Source organism: Orbicella franksi, chromosome 5, assembly GCF_964199315.1.
Source record: "Orbicella franksi chromosome 5, jaOrbFran1.1, whole genome shotgun sequence".
Lineage (NCBI taxonomy): Eukaryota > Metazoa > Cnidaria > Anthozoa > Scleractinia > Merulinidae > Orbicella > Orbicella franksi.
Window position 1 is genome coordinate 30,769,153 of NC_138149.1, and position 23,801 is coordinate 30,792,953.

The 23,801-nt window shown below is 40.8% G+C and overlaps 2 protein-coding genes across 3 annotated transcripts in view; one reads left to right on the forward strand and one right to left on the reverse strand.

Moving 5' to 3' along the window:
* Positions 1–6,055, forward strand: part of LOC145488067 (uncharacterized) — a 30,730-nt gene extending 24,675 nt beyond the window's left edge. For both annotated transcript variants that reach the window (XM_081466842.1, XM_081466841.1), the window contains exons 4-7: positions 54–465; positions 3,474–4,090; positions 5,303–5,408; positions 5,944–6,055. In XM_081466842.1, coding sequence (XP_081322968.1) covers positions 54–465; positions 3,474–4,090; positions 5,303–5,408; positions 5,944–6,028 — 1,220 coding nt within the window. In that variant the 3' untranslated portion in view covers positions 6,029–6,055. The remainder of the gene's footprint in view (positions 1–53; positions 466–3,473; positions 4,091–5,302; positions 5,409–5,943) is intronic.
* A 3,314-nt stretch (positions 6,056–9,369) lies between these two features.
* Positions 9,370–23,801, reverse strand: part of LOC145488072 (uncharacterized) — a 50,749-nt gene continuing 36,317 nt past the window's right edge. Inside the window, exons 62-69 of the mRNA XM_081466853.1 lie at positions 23,476–23,493; positions 22,315–22,395; positions 20,842–20,883; positions 19,639–19,774; positions 19,049–19,152; positions 18,495–18,569; positions 11,070–11,291; positions 9,370–10,507 (exon numbers count right to left, since the gene is read on the reverse strand). Of these exons, the coding sequence (XP_081322979.1) occupies positions 10,361–10,507; positions 11,070–11,291; positions 18,495–18,569; positions 19,049–19,152; positions 19,639–19,774; positions 20,842–20,883; positions 22,315–22,395; positions 23,476–23,493 (825 nt within the window). The 3' untranslated portion in view covers positions 9,370–10,360. The remainder of the gene's footprint in view (positions 10,508–11,069; positions 11,292–18,494; positions 18,570–19,048; positions 19,153–19,638; positions 19,775–20,841; positions 20,884–22,314; positions 22,396–23,475; positions 23,494–23,801) is intronic.

Consider the following 23,801-nt stretch of genomic DNA (forward strand, 5'->3'; position numbering starts at 1 on the left):
ACAAGAGCAAGAAGCAGTAGTAATATTTCTAATGTAAATCAATTAAATTGCAGCATGTCCTTTTGAGAAGGGTGAGGTGTGTGGGCCTAATGGCTACTGCAACCGTGATCCAGGTGCATTGCACCCATGTGTTTGCTTCTCCGGATATCAATGGAACGATAGCTCCTCCTTTTGTGAGGACGTTGATGAGTGTCTTCTTAACTCACACCATTGCTTGCCACCAGCCAGATGCATTAACACCCCAGGCTCCTATCGCTGCCAGTGTCCTTCCCTCGTGGGGTGGTCCTTCGATGGCAGATCTTGCAATGATACTGATGAGTGCCAGTATCCAAATGTTTGTGACCCACAGGCTGCGTGTGTCAACTTTCCAGGAGGATTTAATTGCAGTTGTAACTTAGGATGGCGAGGACAAGGGGCACACCCTACATGTTCTGATATCAATGAATGTGCGGAAGGAACTAACAAGTAATGTTTTTTTTTTCACACTAAGTTAAAGTTATGAAATATATATGTTGATTTCTTTCATGTGAATTCTTGTGAATTAAACGATAAACCACTCTTTCTATGGGTTTACCGGGGCAATAAACCACGCATCACTCGCCTAACGGCCCGTGATTAACAAGCTTTTCGAGTGTTCTCCCAACATCCCGAGTGGTTTTTTACGCAGGTAAACCCATCGAAAGAGTGTTCTATTGCTTTTATGAAATAACTATGGGAAACTTTTGTCAAAGAGAGGAAAATTTATTGTACTTTCGTTATATCAAGTTGCTTATCTCCATCAACTTCATGAAATGACGCGACAAACCAAACACAGTGGCTGACAGAATGAAAGCACAGTTTCGGCGCCAGACACAAAATCCGCAGAGCAAAACGACAAAAACATTTCACGCTAACAATGTTTTAAGTAAGGATAGGGAACGGTTATCGGTGAAAGGTAGAAACTGTATAATAAATAAATTATTTGACGACTTGTAGGCAGAATCGGCCATCACGAAAGTAAAAGACTGTACGGACAGTTTGCAAGTAGTACAAACTTCATACGCTTGGTGAAGTGATTCAACGATACTTTACAAAGGATTGCGAATGGAATGAAAGTTAGTTACAGAAACGCTGCTTCCGAGACTTATTCAGAATTTATTTATTTATTTATTTATTTATTTATTTATTTATTTATTTATTTATTTATTTATTTATTTATTTATTTATTTATTTATTTATTTATGTATTTATTTATTTACCTTGAAGGCTATGAAGTCCGTGTCTCTCTGTATTTTGTTAAATGAAAGCTATTACTTAAAAGCAAAGCTAAACGGAAACTAAATTCATTTATCGTGTCATGCATGCATGCATTAAGTTTAGTCCATAAATTTCTCGTAGGCCTAAATATCAGCTCGTGAGAAATATCTTCCCTGCTTTCTAACGACCCAAATTGATCAGTTGAGCCCACCGGTTGTCAGAAATGCATCCTCCACAGACCGCGGAAAGCACCAAAACCACTTACAACTTCCTTCTAACCTTAAGCGTAAACGGAATCGGTGTAAAATTTTTGCAATGGAAGAAAAGTTTAAGCATATGAATTTATCTATGGGAACCAACTTCTAGTTCTGTTTTTCCTTGTAACTTTCCATGTATATGTTGAATGAAAGATATTCTTGTAGTTGACATCTCAGCCAGCGAAAGCCGTTTAGATCAGGTTAGACTGATCGATTGACCGAAATTTATTTTTCTTCAAACTAAAGCTACTAAACTGTGAATGAAGTGAACAACGATAAAACAAAGGTACCGGATAAATCTATTTTTCGTAGTGTTTCAATTCTTTGTTTTACTGCCGAACTCGATGTGTAAAATTGATTCACAATCGATGTACTTGTATTATAGCTGTAAATATAGAGGATAATACATGGGTGCGCGTAGATATGGAATATCTCTTCGAGTGTTCAACTTGATATCTCATGAGTGAACGCAGCTCACTCGTGAGATATCAAGTTGAACACGTGAAGAAATATTCCATACCTACAAGCAACCATGTATTACTTTGTTTATTATATAAACGTACTGATAATGACGTTTTCCGAAGATTTTCAAAAATTGTTGGAAGGCCAGACGAACGTTTCCGAACATTCTCCTTATAAAAACTTTATATCTTGTATTATTAACTAGTCTTAGCTTAATTTCATTTTATGAATAAATTATATCTGGTCCTATGTAAATAGATTTCAATCTGAAATTTTAAATTTATATCTTCTTAGTTACTTGTTGAAGGTATTTTCTCAATTTTAGTTCTTTTATTTTTACTTTCTGTGTTATACCTGCAAACTAGCTGGTGAGTTTTCTCAAAAAAGCTAAGTGTATATACACAATAAACTTGACTTACTTACTCCGAAGATTTCCGAAGTTTTCCGAAGATGACCGAAGATTGCCGAAGACTTTCGAGTAAGATCCGAAGATGTTTCGATTATACGCCGACACATTTAAGTACAATTTAAGGGATTTATTATGTAACCTTAGCGACGGTGATCTTTTCACACGTGAAAATAACATTTTATTTTCACGTGTGAAGATATCAAGTTTTCGCGCAAAGGCTCACCTGGCATTTCATTCGTGTTTATATAACAATTAATTAAAGCTATGGCTGCCTACGTGTATGGAAACGAACAATTGCGTCTTTGCTTTTATGTTATAGTCCGTTATTTTGTATTTATTGATGTTTACCTCTGAAAATTATACTAAAACAATTATTTGCCTTAGGCTCAGGGAACATATATATCTTATTAGATTTTTTGGTGTGTAGTATCGCCGTATATTTTTACGAGTTGTGCCGTATTTTGACGCGCCCGTAGGGCGAATCAAAATACAAACAACGAGTAAAAATATAAAGCAATACTACAGACCAAAACATCTAATAAGAGATTTATTATCCAACTGCTGTAGTCAATGAATTTATCAGTGAAAGAGGGAGAATGTGACAGTTTTACGTGCGCGCGCCGACCTGTCCGGCAAACAGGTTTTCTACTGTACAAATAACTGTACAATATCGCTGTATATTTGTACTGTTATTTAGACGGTATTCGCTACAGTTGGTTAATAGTGGTGAATATTCACTTAGACTTCGTCTCGGTGAATATTAACCGATGTTCACTTAGCCTGAGGCGAATAATGTTAAATAGCCACATCATATGTTATTCATTTGAATGTGAGGGCAAAAAAACATGTTTTTCGTCCACTACGGCAATAGAATAGTAGATAAATGACGCTTACGTTAGTGATAAACGAACGAACTGGCCACATAGCAACGTGGTTTAAAACGTAACTTTCTTGCGATCAACAGACATAAGACGTATTATTCTAGCCTTTTAAAAACCTGCAGTAGATCATTTTGCCATCCTTTCCATTATTACTGCCATTACCTTTTATTTACGACAAGCATGACGGAGTTTTCTGTGATTTCCTGACAACTCATTTTTTCCTAATAGATGTCCGAATCCGTCTAGATGTGTCAACACCCTTGGGAGTTATTATTGCGTTTGCGATCCAGGCTGGGAAAAAGTTTCAGAGTTCCAGTGCACAGAAATAGATGAGTGCAGTCGCGGAATTGATGGATGCGATCCCAACTCTGCTTGTAAAAACACACCCGGAAGCTGGAAATGTACATGTAACAATGGGTGGTACCCATACCCATCTGATGCACGTCTACCCACGTGTAAAGACGTGAATGAGTGCGTAGAAGATCCAAATGCTTGTCCAGTACAGTCGCTGTGTGTTAATTCTGTAGGTTCATACCATTGCAACTGCCTGTCCGGTTGGCGAAACCGAGGTCCTCACGCATGCGACGATATTAACGAGTGTTATGAAGGATCATACAGCTGCCCATCAAACTCACGGTGTATTAATACGCAAGGTTCGTATCAATGCCACTGCAATTCTGGTTACACTCCACCTATCACCACAACAACTTGTCAAGACGTCGATGAATGTGCAATAGGAAGCCACTCCTGCTCCTCATATGGCAACGCCTACTGTGTCAACACCATTGGTTCCTATACTTGTCAATGCTACCGCTGCTACTACATGTCTGGCAGTTCGTGCCAACGTAAGTAACTTTTAATACTGAAGTACAGTACAGTTATCTGATTTAGCGCTCTCCTTTCCCTCCTCCTTTGGAGGTGCGCTGGCCTCGTGGTTAGTGCGCTCGTCTCCAGATCAAGCGGTCCGAGTTCGAACCCTGGCCGGGGACATTGTGTTGTGTTCTTAGGCAAGACACTTCACTCTCACAGTGCCTCTCTCCACCCGCAAACTTAATGCTAGGGGTAACCCTGCGATGGACTAGCATCCCATCCAGGGGGGAGTAGAAATACTCCCAGTCGCTTCATGAAACAGAATCCGTGATAAGCTCCGGTCTGATGGGCCACTTGGCTCGTATGCAGCCCTTACATTTTTACCTTACCTTTCAAGTAAGCCCACCCCGTTTTCCGCTGTTTCTAGAATACGCGCCTTCTACACTGTGTTTCGATAATTGCAATATTTCTGCTGAGTGTTGTTAGGTTCGAGTTGAGAACGATTTATATTTTATTTAAGCGTTTAGTTAAATCCATTAGAGCAGGTTCCACCAAGTTCATGGCTTGCAATTTTGGTACTTAGGTTAAGTCTGCATACGAGCAAAGTGGCTCATCAGGCCGGAGCTTATCCCAGTTTCAGTAGCATGAAGCGACTAGGAGTATTTCTACTCCCCGCTGGATGGGATAGTAGTCTATCGCAGGGTTACCCCCAGCTTTAAATTCGCCGGTACCCATTTATACACCTGGGTGAAGAGAGGCATCGTGAGAGTTACGTGTCTTGCCCAAGAACACAACACAATGTCCCTGGCCAAAGCTCCAACCCTGGACCGCTCGCTCCGGAATCGAGCGCACTAACCATGAGGCCACCGCGCCTCCCACAATTTTTGGTACTTAAGGGATCGATGTTACTTTAAGGTAAAAGACGAAATTAAGTAAGCGCCTATCCAATAGAGAACCTCCCTGACTGCTCGAGAGCCCAAAATTTCATGAGCACCTCAGGTGTTTACTCAGATTGTTGAGTGCCTTGTAAATATCACACTTATTCGACCCTTAGTTGAACAGCGGTTGTATTACTGCGCCAAGAAAGCGCAAATTAAACCTTAAAACTTTTACACAGCTGATCTAAACGGACGTTTGTGCGATTATTCAAAATTTTAATTCGAAAGCTGAAATGTTTGGCATAATAAAAAATAATTATAATAGCAAGACTAGTGTAAATTTATTTCTTCCCAATTTCTTTCTCGCAGCTGATTGCCGGTCGGTCACTCGGTACTATTATGTAAGAACCTATACCAGCTATATCACTTACTACACCACACGTTGCGGTTTGTGGGGCAGATGCAGGACTTCAAGGTAGGTTAAGACCATAGCCTTGTCGTTTTTACCTCGCCCGCATCCATTTTCGATCCTCCCTAATGATCGAGAGCCAGCTCTACTAGCCACACCCCTGCAGTGTAAACCAAGGCTTTATCTTTCAGTTACTGATAGAACAGTTATCCAGTGATAAGGCCTCTTACATTTCCAAACATCTGCAGAATTCTGAACATTGTCGCACCTTATGTTCAGCAGATTGTATCCATGTTTTGGATCATGCCTGCAGTAGTTTCCATCTTAAGATAAAAAAGGCTATTCGTATTCGAAGAGAACAACCCTCTTTGAATCAACAATTACACCAAGTAAATCTAAAACTATCCTTATAATTCTCACACTTTCGCGCTTTGCTTCATCCTGTTGTCACAATTAGCATTTTTCTACTTATTATAAATTCAGCTGCCAATGCTTTGTCAATCAATCAACTGACGATGACAGTAGGTTCTGTCGAAATATGTCTTTGAAACTTAAACGTTTTGTCGTTGCGTTTAAAAGTGTAAATGTTTTGTCTCCCCAGGCGGGCGCAGAAGTCACAACAGAAACTACTAAGTCGAAGGGTCTCGGTTCCAAATCGTCATGGGGCAAGTTGTCCGTGTTCGTAAATGACGTTTTGACGAGAGATCGTTATCATCAAGTCCTTACAGTTTTAGGAAATTATTTCGTATAGCTGCTTACATATGGCCTTAACTACAGAGGCGGGCAAATGACGATGCGACATATGGCAATCCATTTCAACGAAAACCGTTGTCGTATGTGTCTTATAGCTGTATAAGGTTTCTATAATTCCTTAGCCTTAGTGACGCTCTACAAAAGCGGAAAAAAACATTTTTTTAATCTTATGGGCCAGTTTTTGTGTTGCTAGTTTGGAGGGAGGGGGAGGAGGTGGGGCGGGAGAATGGGGAAGAGCCAGGAGCCCATGACTGAGTTAAGTCCGTTCATGCTTTGTTTCTTCAATTGTTGTCAGGGGTCAGGGGCGTACACCCTGTTCAAGAACTGCCTCCAGTGTGGGGTCCAATCCCCAACCACCATGGCTACTAAAAATTAAGAAATTCCGGGCATTGACTGCGTGATTACTGCTTGGTCGTCCTGAAAAAGGAAAAGGCGCTAACAGCGTTCTTATGCATAAAGGTGGAGTAAAAAAATATCAGCAGGAGCCATTGCCAAAGTTTTTTAAGAATCAATGTTCAACGTTACGTCCATCTTCTATGAATAAAGTTGTTTACTAACTTACTCACCGAAGGCCATTTCCGAGTTACCTTGTGCCTCTGTTTCAAAACGAGTCTTCGTGCAAAACGTTTCTTATGAAAATAAGTTTGATTTGCATGAAAATGAACCTGTAAGCGGAACTCATTCTCATATGAATAGTTTCACACTTAGACTCGTTTTGACAGAGAAACAAAAGACAACTCGGAAATGGTCTATTTAGTATGCAACTAAAAACCAGGATTTGGATGGGGTTCCTGGTATCTCAGATGTCAGTTAAAAAATGTCAGCCCATTTCTTGGATATTAGAAAATTTCGCAGCTCTCAGATCTCAGCTGTATATCAGTTCTCAGCTACAAGTTAATAAAACCCGTCCAGACTCTCCAAAAATAGCTTAGTTTTACACCTGATCCTTTATTTTCCACAAGGCTACCAGTAGTTAATGTTTCTAACCTCTCTACGCAGTAAATGGGAATTTCGTCTGTTTAAGGAGAATTGATAGACTTGTATTGGGGGTTAGTCAAAAAAACCTCAGTCTCCAAGCGAGACTGCTTGGTGTTCAGCGGGCCTCCTCATTCCCTTTGCTCCATGCCCTACCCTCCCCCCTTGCCCCCAAAGAAAAAGCACGAATCGGTTGTTCAAAAACGGTTGCTTTGAGATAAAAAGATTGCGTGCTATTATCTAAAATAAGAAATATAGTTGCTGGCGATAGCGATAACGCAGAAACCGGATAGAAGTATTGTTTAGGTGTATACACTCTGCAATTTTCACTCGATTACTATATTTTTTTTTACATTTCACTTAAATTTTAAATAATGTAGGTATCTATGGGTACTGTTGTTACAATAGGCAACCTATTGTAGGTAAAAAGACTAAAACAAAACAGAGAATTATAATACATAAACATTTAGTAGAGTAGAAAATATAGTTTCCGTGTTTTCTCGATTACCTAAAACTTGACCGGTGGCGGATCTAGACCTTGAGCTAAAAGAGGGGGGGGGGGGGGGTGGTAGGCGGTTTTTCTTTTTTACTTGCCCTGCCGGCTTTTCTTCCTTCTGCGATATTTTTTTTTACCCAAATTGGCCCCTTCCCTAGATCCGCCACCGAAGACCCCTGCATTTTATTCAAGCTCTCTGTTTGTAACGCAAGGGTTTCTATTCCTTTATTCTGGCAGCCATGCAACTTTCCATTTCTGAAATAACTTACTCGTGGGGCTTATTTTCAACCCTACGCTGCAGACCCATCGTTTACTAATCGAGAAAGTACGGCAATTACGAAGCAGTATAATCGCATAAAGCATTATAGACGTTTGAGCACTGTGGTCATCATGGCCTCCTAAATTATAGGCATTTGTGTGTTACGTGCTACAATAAAATTAATTTTTGAAGTGTTTCGGAGTTCCTTTTAATTAGTTATCGTATTCATAAAATGAAGTATGTATAGATGCATATGAAAGACGGCCAACAGGAGGCTGGAGGCAAGCAGTGACACGCGGTATGACGAAACTACGATAACCAGAGAAGGTTGACTCTCCTGGCCCAATTATCATCATTTGTCGTATACTTGCACAGAGGGACAGAGTTCCGAACAATCCCTCCCCCCCCCCCCCTCCCGGCGGAATTACTGAAACAGGTCACTGTCTACATTGAAACACCCCTCATGTGTGCCGACCGTTTAGCTTGCGTCCAAACTTTGCGGAAATAATCAATTAGAACTAATTGAAAGGATTTCTCTGGGTAGCCATCAGCTTAGTAAACCAAAAGGGAAAAGCCATGCACGGGGACCCCATGTGAAAAATTTGGGGATACTCGCCGGAACATTTGAATTAAACCCCTAACGGATAACAATCTGGGCGTGGCTCGAGCTTTGTTTGTCCCGGCCAAAAGATACAACTTTAAAATGGAGAGGATAGCGTTTGTTTTTGTTTTTGTTTTTTTCTTATTTTTTCGAGTGCAGCCTTAAAATTAAGAGATATCTTGACGGGTAAATATAGTTTTGAACACCCTAAGAGAGACCAAAGTCAGCGACTTACACCCCTAAGCGAGACCACGAGCATCCTCGACCTTCATCATGTTCATTAAAAGCCCCCGCCCCCTTTTTCCAGGAGAAACAGGTTGTACAAAAGACTCGAATAAGTCTCAGCCATGTGGGCCGTTGATCTAGGCTAACGCGCAGTTTCTCTCTTGGGGTCACGCTACTAGTTTGGAGAATTTGATCATACCTCAATACGATTTCGCGTCAGTGGTGGATTTAGGGGAAGGGCCCGGGGAGCCCGGTCTCCTCCCCTTATTTTGGGTAAAAAAAGAAGAAATCACAGAAGAAAGAAACGCTGGCAGGGCAAGCAAAACAACACCGTTCCCCCCGCCCGCCCCTGATGCTGATCACTCTTTTCAAGAATAGGATTCTTTCAGTTATAAGGTTTGGTAATAACTTGGAAAGTTCCGTGCTATGTCATTAATTTGGTTCAATCTTCTTTGCCTGAGTTGGCCTTACTGTACTTGGGCTGGATTTCTAGCTGTTTTGTGAACCCGCATTTCTTGCCCCACAAGGAACTTCCAAAACGGCCGGAAATTGAGCCTAAACTGTAGCCAGGGGCTAACTTTCAGTACTGGAGTGACCTTGGAATAACCCGCTCGATCCGGAGTCGACCGCCCTAACCAGCCATGAGGCCACTGCTTAGCCAATAGAACGTTCGATTATCGAATCGAACTTCAATTCACGTGTTCGATCGATTGAATAAGGGTTCGATTACCGAGCGTTCGATTGTGTTCGATTGGCTAGATGTTTTGGTAAGTTCGATTGTGTTCGATTGCAGAACCCAAACGAACTCAATCGGTAATAAACAGCACATTGGGGAGTGTACTTTATTGTTTTGTATTTTGAATGAGAGAAAATGATCAAGAAATTGAGAACAAATCTGATACTCTACGTAAAGAACGTTTTAATATTTCTAAGTTGGCTTGGTTTGAGCTTTCCAAGAAATTGAAAGCAATGCTTCATGTATTAAAATTGTTGGAGGACTTGGTCTCCGGGCTTCCGTAAAGCAGCACCACACCTTATAACTAAAAATAGTTTACGTCACCGAAAGCCACGTCTAACGTCTTGTCAAACAGAACGTCATTTTTATCCTGAGTAGCCAACCTTGGTCCCCCGATGGAGTAGGTTGTGAGACACCACAATGCATTATTGCTTTTCATTGGTGACGTTTTCCTCGCAAAAAAATGGAAGAGTCGGTTGGAATAATAAGTAGTGTACTTTTGTCTTTCTACGCAAACGTTATCATAAACTACCTACAAGGGTGAAAAGCGGGTTCTTGAAAGTGTCAAATAGTAGCTGGTTTACTAAATGTTCTGGGCTTAGCCCTTCTTCTTCATCTTATATACTGAAGAAGGTCCAAGCCCGAAACGCTTAGTAAACTAACTACTATTTGACACTTTCAATAACCTTTTCAGCCTCAAATTTAGTTTATCGCCATAGTATCACGCATCATAAGAGTATTTTGCTCATTTCTAATGATATATTACCGTTTAATTAGCTAATACAAGGCTAGTCGATTACTTGAATGGTTTGTCATTGCGCGGTTCATCTTGCCAAAGGTTTGAATGGTCCTGTAAATTGCCTATACTTATCGTGTGATGGAATTCATTCGTCTTTAAGCAAACAATAGTGAATTCCGACTTTTAAACCTTAATATCTAAAATTGTCTTGAAATGAGTTTCAGACGAATCTCTTCACGAGAAACAAACAGGGCCAATTTCCAAGCCAAACTCTTCCCCACTGTCTCCAATGTCATACACTGCCACATCGTGGATTGGAAGTCTGTGTGTCTTAGAAGTGTTCATTTCGATGATCGTTTTACGCCATGTTCCATCCTTAATCTGAAAGTAAGAAATGTACGTTCAAACGAGATGATGAAAGAAACAATTACAACAGAACATGATTATTGCAAGTTTAAAAATTGGCGGTCTCTGGGAATGTCAAACAAAAATAGAAATCAAATTCGTCCCCTCATTTGTTTGTGTGTTCTATAATACTAGGTATTACCGTACCCAAATTCGCAATTAGCCAATCAGAAGCTGTGTCTACGTACTGTCCTGATATCCCGCGATATCAAGTCACTGACCTGATATGGCTACGATATCATGCCAAATTTGGCCAAATTTGGGTACGGTAAATAAAGAAACGTACCTTTTTGGTAAGCCTCGGTGGCATATCAAGTTCGTTTGGTCTCTCCATGGGTATTTTGGCTCGATTACTTCTCGCCGAAACACAAACCCTAGCTCGACCACACTCTCCTGATATGCCACCGAAGCGTACCAAAACGGTACAATTAGGTGTAAGTACTAGTAAAGCTTGAATGACGATAAAAGAAGTAAAATTAAGCGGGCTTTCTGTAGTTTGAAAACGTACAGCTATGGCTTTAGAGTAAAGACTTCTTACTTGACATTCATCAAGGACTACTGTTGGTTTGTATTTCCTGGTTCCTTTGGCATGAATCTCTATCCCATTGTCAGCCTTAAGCCTGATGGAGTGTTCGTAGTTCCTAGAGCCCTGCCTGAACCATGCAGTGGAGTTTAAACAATGATAGGTAATAGTTTGTTTGGCGTGGTTACTCAGCAACCGAAGGAATGTCAGCTGAATGGGATCGCAGTCGTACGCAAACTGAAGATGAACGTAAAAAAAAAAAAAAATTCAGTTATCCCACTGACATGGAAAAATACGTACATGCATACGTATATACATAAAACACACATTCTCCCATTGCCATTACTACTACTATCATTACACCACCAATAATTTGTAACCGTTGCTATTGCTATTAAATCCTGTTACTATTATCATTACCAGTTCGTATAGTGTGATCGTCCGGGTGAGTGTAGTTCTGAAAAGAACTGTTGTTGGTGACTGACGTTTCGACAACCTGAGCGGAAGTCATCTTCAGAGTCAAGTGAATAGTGTTTGTCAGTCGATGATCTTATAAGTCTGGTCCGTTGAACGTGATTGGTCAGTATAGCCATGATGGTATTGGCTGAAAGACTCGTGTAAAGTTTGTCATCAGTCATTGGTGGGTTTCGATCCGTCTATTGTTAGTCAAGTAGGTCGGTTTTGGTCCGTGTATTGTTAAGTCGGTCTGTTAGAAGTCCGTTTGTCGGTTTCGTTTCTGTCGTGGATAAGTCGTTTGTAAGGCGCCGGTAGTTGTTGACATCTGTTAAGAGGCGTTTGTTCTAGGTTAGTGTACCAGCTTTCCAGAGTCAGTCGTTGAAAATAGTTTGTACTGTAGGTTGAGCACTGAGCAGAGTCCCAGTCAATGTTGTGGTTTGTCAGTTGATGATGTACAGCAATGTGATTGTTGGCATCACCATTTCCCGTGGCTCGTTTGTGTTCAGTCAGTCTCGTGTTAAGGTTTCTGCCAGTCTCACCAATGTAGGAAGCCTGGCAGTCGGAGCATTTGATCTTGTAAACTGCTCCCTGTCTGTCGTTAGGTTCGTCTCTGTCTTTCACGTTGGTCAGTAAGTGTCGTAACGTAGTTGTAGGTTTGTGGGCTACACGAATGTTGTAGGGCTGTAGGATCCGCGAGATGATCTCAGAAGTGCCCTTAATGTAAGGTATAGTCACTGTAGTAACAGGCGTAGGGTTCCTGTTCGTAGCGTCAGCTTCAGTAGGTTGGTAAATGTTTCGTCTAATAAAGTCAGCGTCTAATAAAGTCAACGCTGACTTTATTAGACGAAACATTTACCAACCTACTGAAGCTGACGCTACGAACAGGAACCCTACGCCTGTTACTACAGTGACTATACCTTACATTAAGGGCACTTCTGAGATCATCTCGCGGATCCTACAGCCCTACAACATTCGTGTAGCCCACAAACCTACAACTACGTTACGACACTTACTGACCAACGTGAAAGACAGAGACGAACCTAACGACAGACAGGGAGCAGTTTACAAGATCAAATGCTCCGACTGCCAGGCTTCCTACATTGGTGAGACTGGCAGAAACCTTAACACGAGACTGACTGAACACAAACGAGCCACGGGAAATGGTGATGCCAACAATCACATTGCTGTACATCATCAACTGACAAACCACAACATTGACTGGGACTCTGCTCAGTGCTCAACCTACAGTACAAACTATTTTCAACGACTGACTCTGGAAAGCTGGTACACTAACCTAGAACAAACGCCTCTTAACAGATGTCAACAACTACCGGCGCCTTACAAACGACTTATCCACGACAGAAACGAAACCGACAAACGGACTTCTAACAGACCGACTTAACAATACACGGACCAAAACCGACCTACTTGACTAACAATAGACGGATCGAAACCCACCAATGACTGATGACAAACTTTACACGAGTCTTTCAGCCAATACCATCATGGCTATACTGACCAATCACGTTCAACGGACCAGACTTATAAGATCATCGACTGACAAACACTATTCACTTGACTCTGAAGATGACTTCCGCTCAGGTTGTCGAAACGTCAGTCACCAACAACAGTTCTTTTCAGAACTACACTCACCCGGACGATCACACTATACGAACTACTGATACTCCTGGGTTCAAACCATTTACTGTATTATCATTACCATTACCACTACAATCTATTACTATTGACCCTAACCCTACCCCTATCAAGAACGTTTCGGAAGAGTCTGGCACCTGCCAATATAACAGTCCTCCTAAACCTCATAATCAGCGTTGTCGTCATTATCATAATCATAATCATCATCATCATACTTATTTTAGCTGGCCCCAAGCAGAGAACTGCACGGGTTAATACAAAACTGAGAAAAAACCAATGTATTCTTTTTTTGTGCACGGTCAAGGTAAAAAAAAGCCACTTAAAAACATCAAACAAAGAACTTTGATTGGCTTCCTAACTGAACCATTCCCCTCTATAGCTCTAGAAGCACAAGAAGCGTCGTCCCAAAACTCAAGCACATGAATACTGAGGGTTAACATACAAATTGAAAAATATTATGGTAACTCAAGGAAAGACTAATGTGGTTATGGTATGAAAGTCTGCCTACCAACCGACTACCAAAACTACATAGTCTTGGTCTCATATACCGTAGAAATCCGAAAGTAACGGCTCCCGTTACTTTCGGATTTAGTAGGCTAAAGGGGTCGTTACTTTGATGTAGCCGCTACTTTCGGGAAGCCGTTACTTTCGGATGGTTAAAATATGTTTATACGGTATTTCACAGTCGTTTCTACGGTGGCCTGTAAGGAAAACCGATATTTTTCATTGTCACATAAAAAATTTTCCTTTGGCGACTTAATATATGAGCATAGCTTTCTTTTTTTTTTTGTCTTTCTTTGTCTCTCGACCGCGATTTTATTAATCGCGATCGCGGCTTCTAACTTTCGATCGCAACTAATAACTCTCGATCGCAACTTATAACTCGCAATCGAAACTAATAACTCTCCATCTCGACTTGTAACTCTCGATCGCAACTTAAAACTCCCGATGGCAACTTATAATTCGCGATCGCAACTTATAACTCTCGATTGCGACTTAACACTCTCGATCGCGACTTATAACTCGCGATCGCGACTTATAACTGTCGATCGCAATTTATAACTCTCCGATCGCGAATTATAACTCTCGATCGCAACTTTTAACTCGCGATCGCACTAATAACTCTCGATCGCAATTTATAACTCTCGATCGCGACTTGTAACTCTCGATCGCGACTTATACCTCTCGATCGCAATTTATAACTCGCGATCGCAACTAATAACTCGCGATCGCGACTAATAACTGGCGATCGCGACTTATAACTCGCGATCGCAACTTATAACTCTCGATCGTAACTTATAACTCGCGAACGCAACTTATAACTCTCGATCGCAACTTATAACTACCGATCGCAACTTATAACTCGCGATCGCAACTTACAACTCTCGATCGCGACTTATAACTCGCGATCGCGACTTATAACTTGCGATCGCAACTTATAACTCTCGATCGCGACTTATAACTCGCGATCGCGACTTGTAAGTCGCGATCGCAACTTATAACTCTCGATCGCAATTTATAACTCTCCGATCGCGACTTATAACCCTCGATCGCAACTTTTAACTCGCGATCGCACTTATAACTCTCGATCGCGAGTTCTAACTCGCGATCGCGACTTATAACTCTCGATCGCAACTTAGAACTCTCGATCGCAACTAATAACTCGCGATCGCAACTAATAACTCGCGATCGCGACTTATAACTCGCGATCGCAACTTATAACTCGCGAACGCAACTTATAACTCTCGATCGCAACTTATAACTACCGATCGTAACTTATAACTCGCGATCGCAACTTACAACTCTCGATCGCGACTTATAACTCGCGATCGCAACTTAAAACTCCCGATGGCAACTTATAATTCGCGATCGCAACTTATAACTCTCGATTGCGACTTAACACTCTCGATCGCGACTTATAACTGTCGATCGCAATTTATAACTCTCCGATCGCGAATTATAACTCTCGATCGCAACTTTTAACTCGCGATCGCACTAATAACTCTCGATCGCAATTTATAACTCTCGATCGCGACTTGTAACTCTCGATCGCGACTTATACCTCTCGATCGCAATTTATAACTCGCGATCGCAACTAATAACTCGCGATCGCGACTAATAACTGGCGATCGCGACTTATAACTCGCGATCGCAACTTATAACTCTCGATCGTAACTTATAACTCGCGAACGCAACTTATAACTCTCGATCGCAACTTATAACTACCGATCGCAACTTATAACTCGCGATCGCAACTTACAACTCTCGATCGCGACTTATAACTCGCGATCGCGACTTATAACTTGCGATCGCAACTTATAACTCTCGATCGCGACTTATAACTCGCGATCGCGACTTGTAAGTCGCGATCGCAACTTATAACTCTCGATCGCAATTTATAACTCTCCGATCGCGACTTATAACCCTCGATCGCAACTTTTAACTCGCGATCGCACTTATAACTCTCGATCGCGAGTTCTAACTCGCGATCGCGACTTATAACTCTCGATCGCAACTTAGAACTCGCGATCGCAACTAATAACTCGCGATCGCAACTAATAACTCGCGATCGCGACTTATAACTCGCGATCGCAACTTATAACTCGCGAACGCAACTTATAACTCTCGATCGCAACTTATAACTACCGATCGTAACTTATAACTCGCGATCGCAACTTACAACTCTCGATCGCGACTTATAACTCGCGATCGCGACTTATAACTTGCGATCGCAACTTATAACTCTCGATCGCGACTTATAACTCGCGATCGCGACTTGTAAGTCGCGATCGCAACTTATAACTCTCGATCGCAATTTATAACTCTCCGATCGCGACTTATAACCCTCGATCGCAACTTTTAACTCGCGATCGCACTTATAACTCTCGATCGCGAGTTCTAACTCGCGATCGCGACTTATAACTCTCGATCGCAACTTAGAACTCTCGATCGCAACTAATAACTCGCGATCGCGACTAATAACTCGCGATCGCGACTTATAACTCGCGATCGCAACTTATAACTCTCGATCGCAACTTATAACCCACGAGCGCAACTTATAACTCTCGATCGCAACTAATAACTCGCGATCGCGACTAATAACTCGCGATCGCGACTTATAACTCGCGATCGCAACTTATAACTCTCGATCGCAACTTATAACTACCGATCGCAACTTATAGCTCGCGATCGCGACTTATACCTCTCGATCGCAACTTATAACTCTCGATCGCAACTTATAACCCACGAGCGCAACTTATAACTCTCGATCGCAATTTATAACTCTCCGATCGCGACTTATAACCCTCGATCGCAACTTTTAACTCGCGATCGCACTTATAACTCTCGATCGCGAGTTCTAACTCGCGATCGCGACTTATAACTCTCGATCGCAACTTAGAACTCTCGATCGCAACTAATAACTCGCGATCGCGACTTATAACTCGCGATCGCAACTTATAACTCGCGAACGCAACTTATAACTCTCGATCGCAACTTATAACTACCGATCGCAACTTATAACTCGCGATCGCAACTTACAACTCTCGATCGCGACTTATAACTCGCGATCGCGACTTATAACTTGCGATCGCAACTTATAACTCTCGATCGCGACTTATAACTCGCGATCGCGACTTGTAAGTCGCGATCGCAACTTATAACTCTCGATCGCAATTTATAACTCTCCGATCGCGACTTATAACCCTCGATCGCAACTTTTAACTCGCGATCGCACTTATAACTCTCGATCGCGAGTTCTAACTCGCGATCGCGACTTATAACTCTCGATCGCAACCTAGAACTCGCGATCGCAACTAATAACTCGCGATCCCGACTAATAACTCGCGATCGCGACTTATAACTCGCGATCGCAACTTATAACTCTCGATCGCAACTTATAACTACCGATCGCAACTTATAACTACCGATCGCAACTTATAACTCGCGATCGCGACTTATACCTCTCGATCGCAACTTATAACTCGCGATCGCAAATAATAACTCGCAATCGCGACTAATAACTCGCGATCGCAACTTATAACTCTCGATCGCAACTTATAACCCGCAAGCGAAGCTTATAACTCTCGATCGCAACTTATAACTACCAATCGCAACTTATAACTCGCGATGGCAACTTACTTGCGACTTATAACTCGCGATCGCTAGTTATAAGTTGCGATCGCGAGTTATAAGTTGCGATCGAGTGTTATAAGTCGCGATCGCGAGTTATAAGTTGGGATCGAGAGTTATAAGTCGCGATCGCGAGTTATAAGTTGTGTTTGAGAGTTATAAGTTGCGATCGCGAGTTATAAGTCGCGATCGAGAGTTATAAGTTGCGATCGAGTGTTATAAGTCGCGATCGAGAGTTATGAGTTGCGATCGAAAGTTATAAGTCGCGATCGCGATTAATAAAATCGCGGTCGAGAGACAAAGAAAGACAAAAAAAAGAAAGCTATGATTATTTATGAAGTCGCCAAAGGAAAAGTTTTTATGTGACAATGAAAAATATCGAGCAGTCCCTTACAGGCCACCGTAGCTATGTTCATTTAATTAAGTTGCCAAAGCAAAATTTTTAAGTCGCGATGAAAAATATCGAAATGTCCCCTACAGGCCACTAGAAATTAAATGTTCCGTTTATGTTTGTTACTAACTACCCTTATAAACAAAGCAGACTGTTTTAACAATAAAGGCTCTAAATGTTGGTACTGTAGAGCGAAGGTATAATTATCGCATTAGATCACGATGTAACTTTGCTGCCCGACAAATACAGCTTGTAAGTCTTCAGGTTGTTCAGTCCTGCAGTCAAGCTGCTCTATCCGCATTGCGCATGACATCAAAGAGTTTCTTTTTCTTCTTCAAGGAGTCGCTTCATTCGGGTGGAACGCTGCTTTTGTGGGGGACCATTCAATCCATCAATCAATCAATCAATCAATCAATCAACTTTATTTAGAGAGGGTGACACATGTCAGTGTAAACTGATAAACTAGTGGCCCTCTGCGCTAAAAAACTACGAGTAATTATTAAATAACTAAGTATAATACAAGGTATGAACAACACAAAGTTACAATATGTAAAGAGTCAAAAAAAAAATATGTGTATACATAATTACAATGATTTATAAATTCCTAACTATAAGGGATTCAATAGGGAGGTAAAAATTTAACGTTACTCTCGGGGAGCCGTTATTAACTTTAGTCACTAGCCGTCGTTAAAGACGCCATTTTTCACGTATTACCTCAGTGAACTCACCCGATCCACTAGATTTCAATTATAACATTCCGTTATAAGAATTACTGACCCTCTTACAACTTCAATCAAGATCTGTACCTGTGGACGATCATCAAATTCCTTTGCAAACCACTTGTATCCGTCATTTCCCGAGAACCACTTTTTATTTCCTGTCTGCGTATGAATGGGGAACCTTTGTTAAAACTTCACGTTAACTCATTTTTCTAACCTGTTGAATGCGGTTGACTATGAAAATCGTGAATAAGATATGGCTTGCAATAATATTAGTGACATTCAATCCACATGCAAATGTCGTAGCTTTCTAGCTACAATTTTTAAAAAGTTTTAAATGATTTCAAAATATATTTTTTCGCAGATAAATGTACTGAGCTGAAGGTTTAAATACTTTACTTCTTATTCGTTCAGTCACACGAAACTCTTTTTTTGACTCTTATTAGGTTTCAATCTTCACCGATCGATATCTGGTGCCAATACAAAGAAACGGCAATTCCATATGCTAGTCGTCTTAATTTGAGGCATTCAATTTGGTATTTATGGGGTTGTCCCAAAATATTATGAGCTCTATTAAGCCCTGTCCTCTTGAGATTCACCGTTATATTACTTGAATGCGTTGTTATTATTTCTAATCTCACCTTGCTTTTGTTTGGATAAATACAAGTTGCGCTCAAGGCAAAATCACAATAGACCTTTATCGCATCATCGGGTGGTCCTTCATTTGGATCGATCCAGTAATGACCTTAGAAAAAATCAAAACACTATCACAGTTGAGCCTCCTCAACCTTGGGATGCGAGTCTTCCAAGCGAACAAATTGCGAAAAAGTGCCGTAAAGAAGACGAGATTGAAAGTACATCAGACCAGACCATAGTTAAAAGAGGGAAATGGTTAGAAAACCTGGCAAAGTATATTGCATATTTTTGTTTGCTATTTTGGGGTGGACCCCGCACAAAACCTGGCAAAGTACAAAAGGTGGTTGTGTGTGCTCATACAACTAACCAATAGAAGCATTGCAATTACGTAATTCATGCATAGTCAGTGAACATAAAACAAAATTAAAAGATGTACAGGGTCAAGGACCTTCCAACATAAATCTTAGTCTGTTTGTTTTCTTCTTTGATGTTTACCGGCCTTCCTAACCATTTCCCTCTATTAACTACGATCAGACCTTCATTTTGATTTTTGTTATCGCTGAAAGATAAGTTAACAAAACCTTAACTGCTTTACCACTGGTAACATTGGGTTGAAGCTGTTTCAGGTCTCGGCAGGTTCTGGATGGGTCACTCCTGGTATTCAGATAACGTCTGCATGTCTTAAACGACTGCACGTTGGCGCTAATGACTTCAAAGAGTGGATTAATATCCTAAGAAAATAATTCGAAATAATAGCATATCAAGAAACAGCCCTAATTGAATTACATCGCTTAGCGTGGACTCATAAAACGAACGTCTGTGCCCAAAGTTTAAGACATTTGGACCAAAAAACTCGACATTTTAAAAGCTTTATCCAGTGCCATTTCATCACAATCGATTAATGCCGATCAAAGGGTATAAATTGCCCCGTCAAGTTGTTTGCAGTACAAAGAAAGGAAAGAAAAAAAAAAACAGATAAAGTTACTGAGGGGCATCTGACTTCTAATTGTTAATTATAACCCTAACCCTGACCCTAACCAAAGTCTAAATTTACAGTCAATAACGTTAGGTCCAGGCAAAACATTTCTTTGTTAACAGGTTAAGGGTCCTCAACAGCGTATATTTCTTTACGTTATCGTACCCAAATTAGCAAATAGCCAATCAGAGGTCATTTCCGCTGTCCTGATATCCTGTGATATCAGTCACAGACCTGATAGTGGCCGTGGATATTTTGGCTCCACAGCGTCTCGTCTACAACAAACCATAGCTCGCAAAAGCTCGCCTGATATGCTGTTAGAGCGAAGCGTAAAGGTACGGTTAGGTATAAATGTCACTAGAATGGGGAAAATCCCCCTATTCTACGAAGTTCTATACGGGGAGGCTCCGCCTCGAGGTACAACCCCTTACCCTTTTGCCTTTACCCTTACCCCTTTCATATACCTTAATTGAAAATAGGTAACCCTTTTGCATTCGCAAGTCGTCTTGTCATTTTTATGTAGAGTCCAGTAAATGAAATGATGCAGCCATAATGTGCGTCTGTTCAAATTGTTTGAATTGAAAGCCCCTTAAAATAACCACATGACAGATCTCTCTTTCATATACCTCAAATTGTAAAATCCCTACCCTTTCATATACCTGAAGCATGAAAATGGTACCCCTTTCGGGCGGAGCCTCCCCATATAAGCCATGATAGGGAGTGCCCCCCCCCCCCTCCGGAGGGGGAAAATCGGAAGAAACGCCAACAACACGAACACTAACTGAGGATCGAATGTTGAAAACAAAGGTTATAAAGACTCACCATGCCAGCATTTGTGGAGTCACCGCCTTCTGGGGTTCTAAGCTGTGAACAATAAAATAGCATACTCAAGAAAAAATATCAAGATAGGACATAAGAGAGGCAACGTTTCGGCTTGATGCCGTTCTTCTACATAATTACGAACCCAAAAATAAATAAATAACGTAATTCAAATGTCGAATGTATCTAGCACTGTTGTGCTAATTGGGAACACTGTAAATAAACAAACAAATATTGCAACTAGAACACAAATTATTATGAATCCCAACTGGTAGGAGACTGACCAGTTGGTTATTTACACAACGCGGTCGAGGAGTTGAACTCGGGACAACCGAGAATAAATCCAGATCAGGAGCATTAGGGTGGAGGATTTGAACCAGGGATCTCCAGATCTAAAATCCAGCGCCCTAAACTACTCAGTCACGCCGCCTCCGACAAGACAAAAGAGTTGGGAAGGATTCCTATTTTTTTCCTCGCATCAACATTAAATGCCTTCCCTCCTCCTTTTTCAATGTTGAGGTCTACCAAAAGACTTCAATAACACTACATAGCTCAGTTAAACTTTAACATTGATAAGTGGGAGAGGGGGGACAATTAAAAACCTCATGAGTGGCATTAAGTATTTGTACTGTATTGTATTTTGTACCTTTATATTTCTCCACTTGACGATATAAGTGTAGCATTATTGAAAATAAGTGAAAGGAAAGTGGAAAGCTCAGGGAAATACTATAGAAAAATCACACGGTATTTTTACAACCATTCATTTTACTTTTGTCATCGGTTATAGAAAGTTAGAAAATACTAAATAAATGTAGTAGTAGAAAGTTTGCCAAGCTTTGCCTTGGAATGGGGATAATTTGATTAGACTAGGAATTACGATTAGTACGACTACCAGAATTAGACATACTATGGAGAATTAGTAGAATTCTACTAGTGTACTAATGCAAATGCTGTAATCTGATTGACTGAGCCATTGAACACTACAGCCATTAGAGTGCCGTGACTGGAGGTCATCTAGGAAATGGCGACGTTTTTTTCGATTTTCCAAAGTTTTGGAGGAAAATTTTGATGCAAATGGATAATTAAATTCCTGAGAAGTCTAAACGAAGGACATTTACGGTTTCTTGACTTTTAAAAAAGTTGAAATTATTGAAAAAACTGATGCTTGCGCGCACACAACTTCAATTTTAAATGACAATTCAATCCGAGCGACCATTTTCAGGCGCAAAGTTTAATAATACTTCAAGAAAATAATTGGAAACCGTTATTTGAAGTAAATTTTAGTAAGAATACTACTAAAACAATTAGATTATCCGTTCTCGATTTCTATGAGGTGAAAGTTGATTCGACCTTCGGCCTCATCAACTATCACCTCATAGAAATCTCGAGCTCATAATCTAATTGTTAATTAGAAAATTATAGAACGATTAATACAACGTCGACGTATCATTTATCTTTTAAATCGGAGACACTTACTAAAGTACTTCTGTAGAGGGCGGACTTTGTGTTGCTTTGAGGCTGAGGATCGTCAAGGAAACCATAGCGCTGCTGTGAGATCTAAAATTCAACGACAGAGTATTGCCAAGTTACGTTTGGTATCATTGGAGGAAAGCCCTATTTATCAGCTACAATGGCACAAAAACAACTTCACTTGTTAACTTATCTATTGAACCTTCTTTAAAATAACATATATAGCCTTTCAGCTATGTTAGGAACACCCTAGTACTCAAACATCCATCATTATCGCCCTCATCGGTATCATTACTTTTGTAAATATTATTGTAACTAACTACTTATTAACCGAAAGTGAGGTCTTTACTGTAGAATCTCAAACCGAGACCTGGCCGTATTGACCAAGCGATAGCGTGGTCAATACAGCAAGGCCGAGGCTTAAGATTTTCTCCTTAAGACCGACTGTTCGAGGTTGATAAGTTGTTTATTACATGGCTTTCTGCTTTGTGTTTGCAGGCCAGTAATTACAGGAGAATGATTCCGTAGATTTAGCCAACTAGAGCTCGCGTTATATCGACTGCAAACACAAGCCATATGATAAATTAACTGAACAGTATCTATTAATTGAAATATCTGAAGTTATCCAACAGACAACACAGAAAAACGTGCTGTATGTTACGCACACTGAGAACCAAGCCAGATCGGTGACAATATAAGCTCCGTGGTTTACTAAGCACTCAATGACTGGCCCCAAAGGAAACAGTGAGTTTTTTCTCCAAGAGACCCTCGTCCATTGAGATCGAGAGGAAACAAAACTCACTGTTTCCCGCGGGGCCAGTCATTAAGTTTTTTTATATACCTCCCAAATCAAATATAGAAAGAAAAAAAAAATAGCGAAAAAAATCATTTGCTTGACGCCGGCTGGCACACAAGTTTGCCGCGGTTTCAAAGAGCACGACATGATCACGTGCGAGTCAAACATTTAAGTTGTTGTTTCCCTGCGGAGTTAGTGAGTTTTAACCCATGACACGTGACACGTTATCTTCCAATCGGAAAACGTATTTGAGTTGGGAGACATAACAAAATGTATTGACCCTCATAATCTTTGTCCTGATCAGACAGAAAGAGACTCGCAGTCTCACGTAACATATTAAAGAACGTCTTATGAGAACACCACATACTTACCAATCCGGAAAGATCGGCCTGTGAGAACAAAAAAATTCAGAGCAAAGAACGTTAATGTTTCTAGCCTTGTTCTAGTAAAACGTTTAGTAAATGAAAGAATATTAAGAAGAAAGGCAGAATAAATCACTCCATCCTCGTCCCCAGAGTCACCTATCCCTCTTAGCCGGCGGGGGCTTGGTACGAGGAACAGGTGGCTCTTGCGACACACGATATGATTGGCTAGATTCTTGGACTAAGGTTTTCACTGCAGTTCTTTCCAGACAAGAAAGAAGATGTGGACAAAGTTAAACTGATAAAGGAGGACCTACAAAAGGGAATATTTAGAG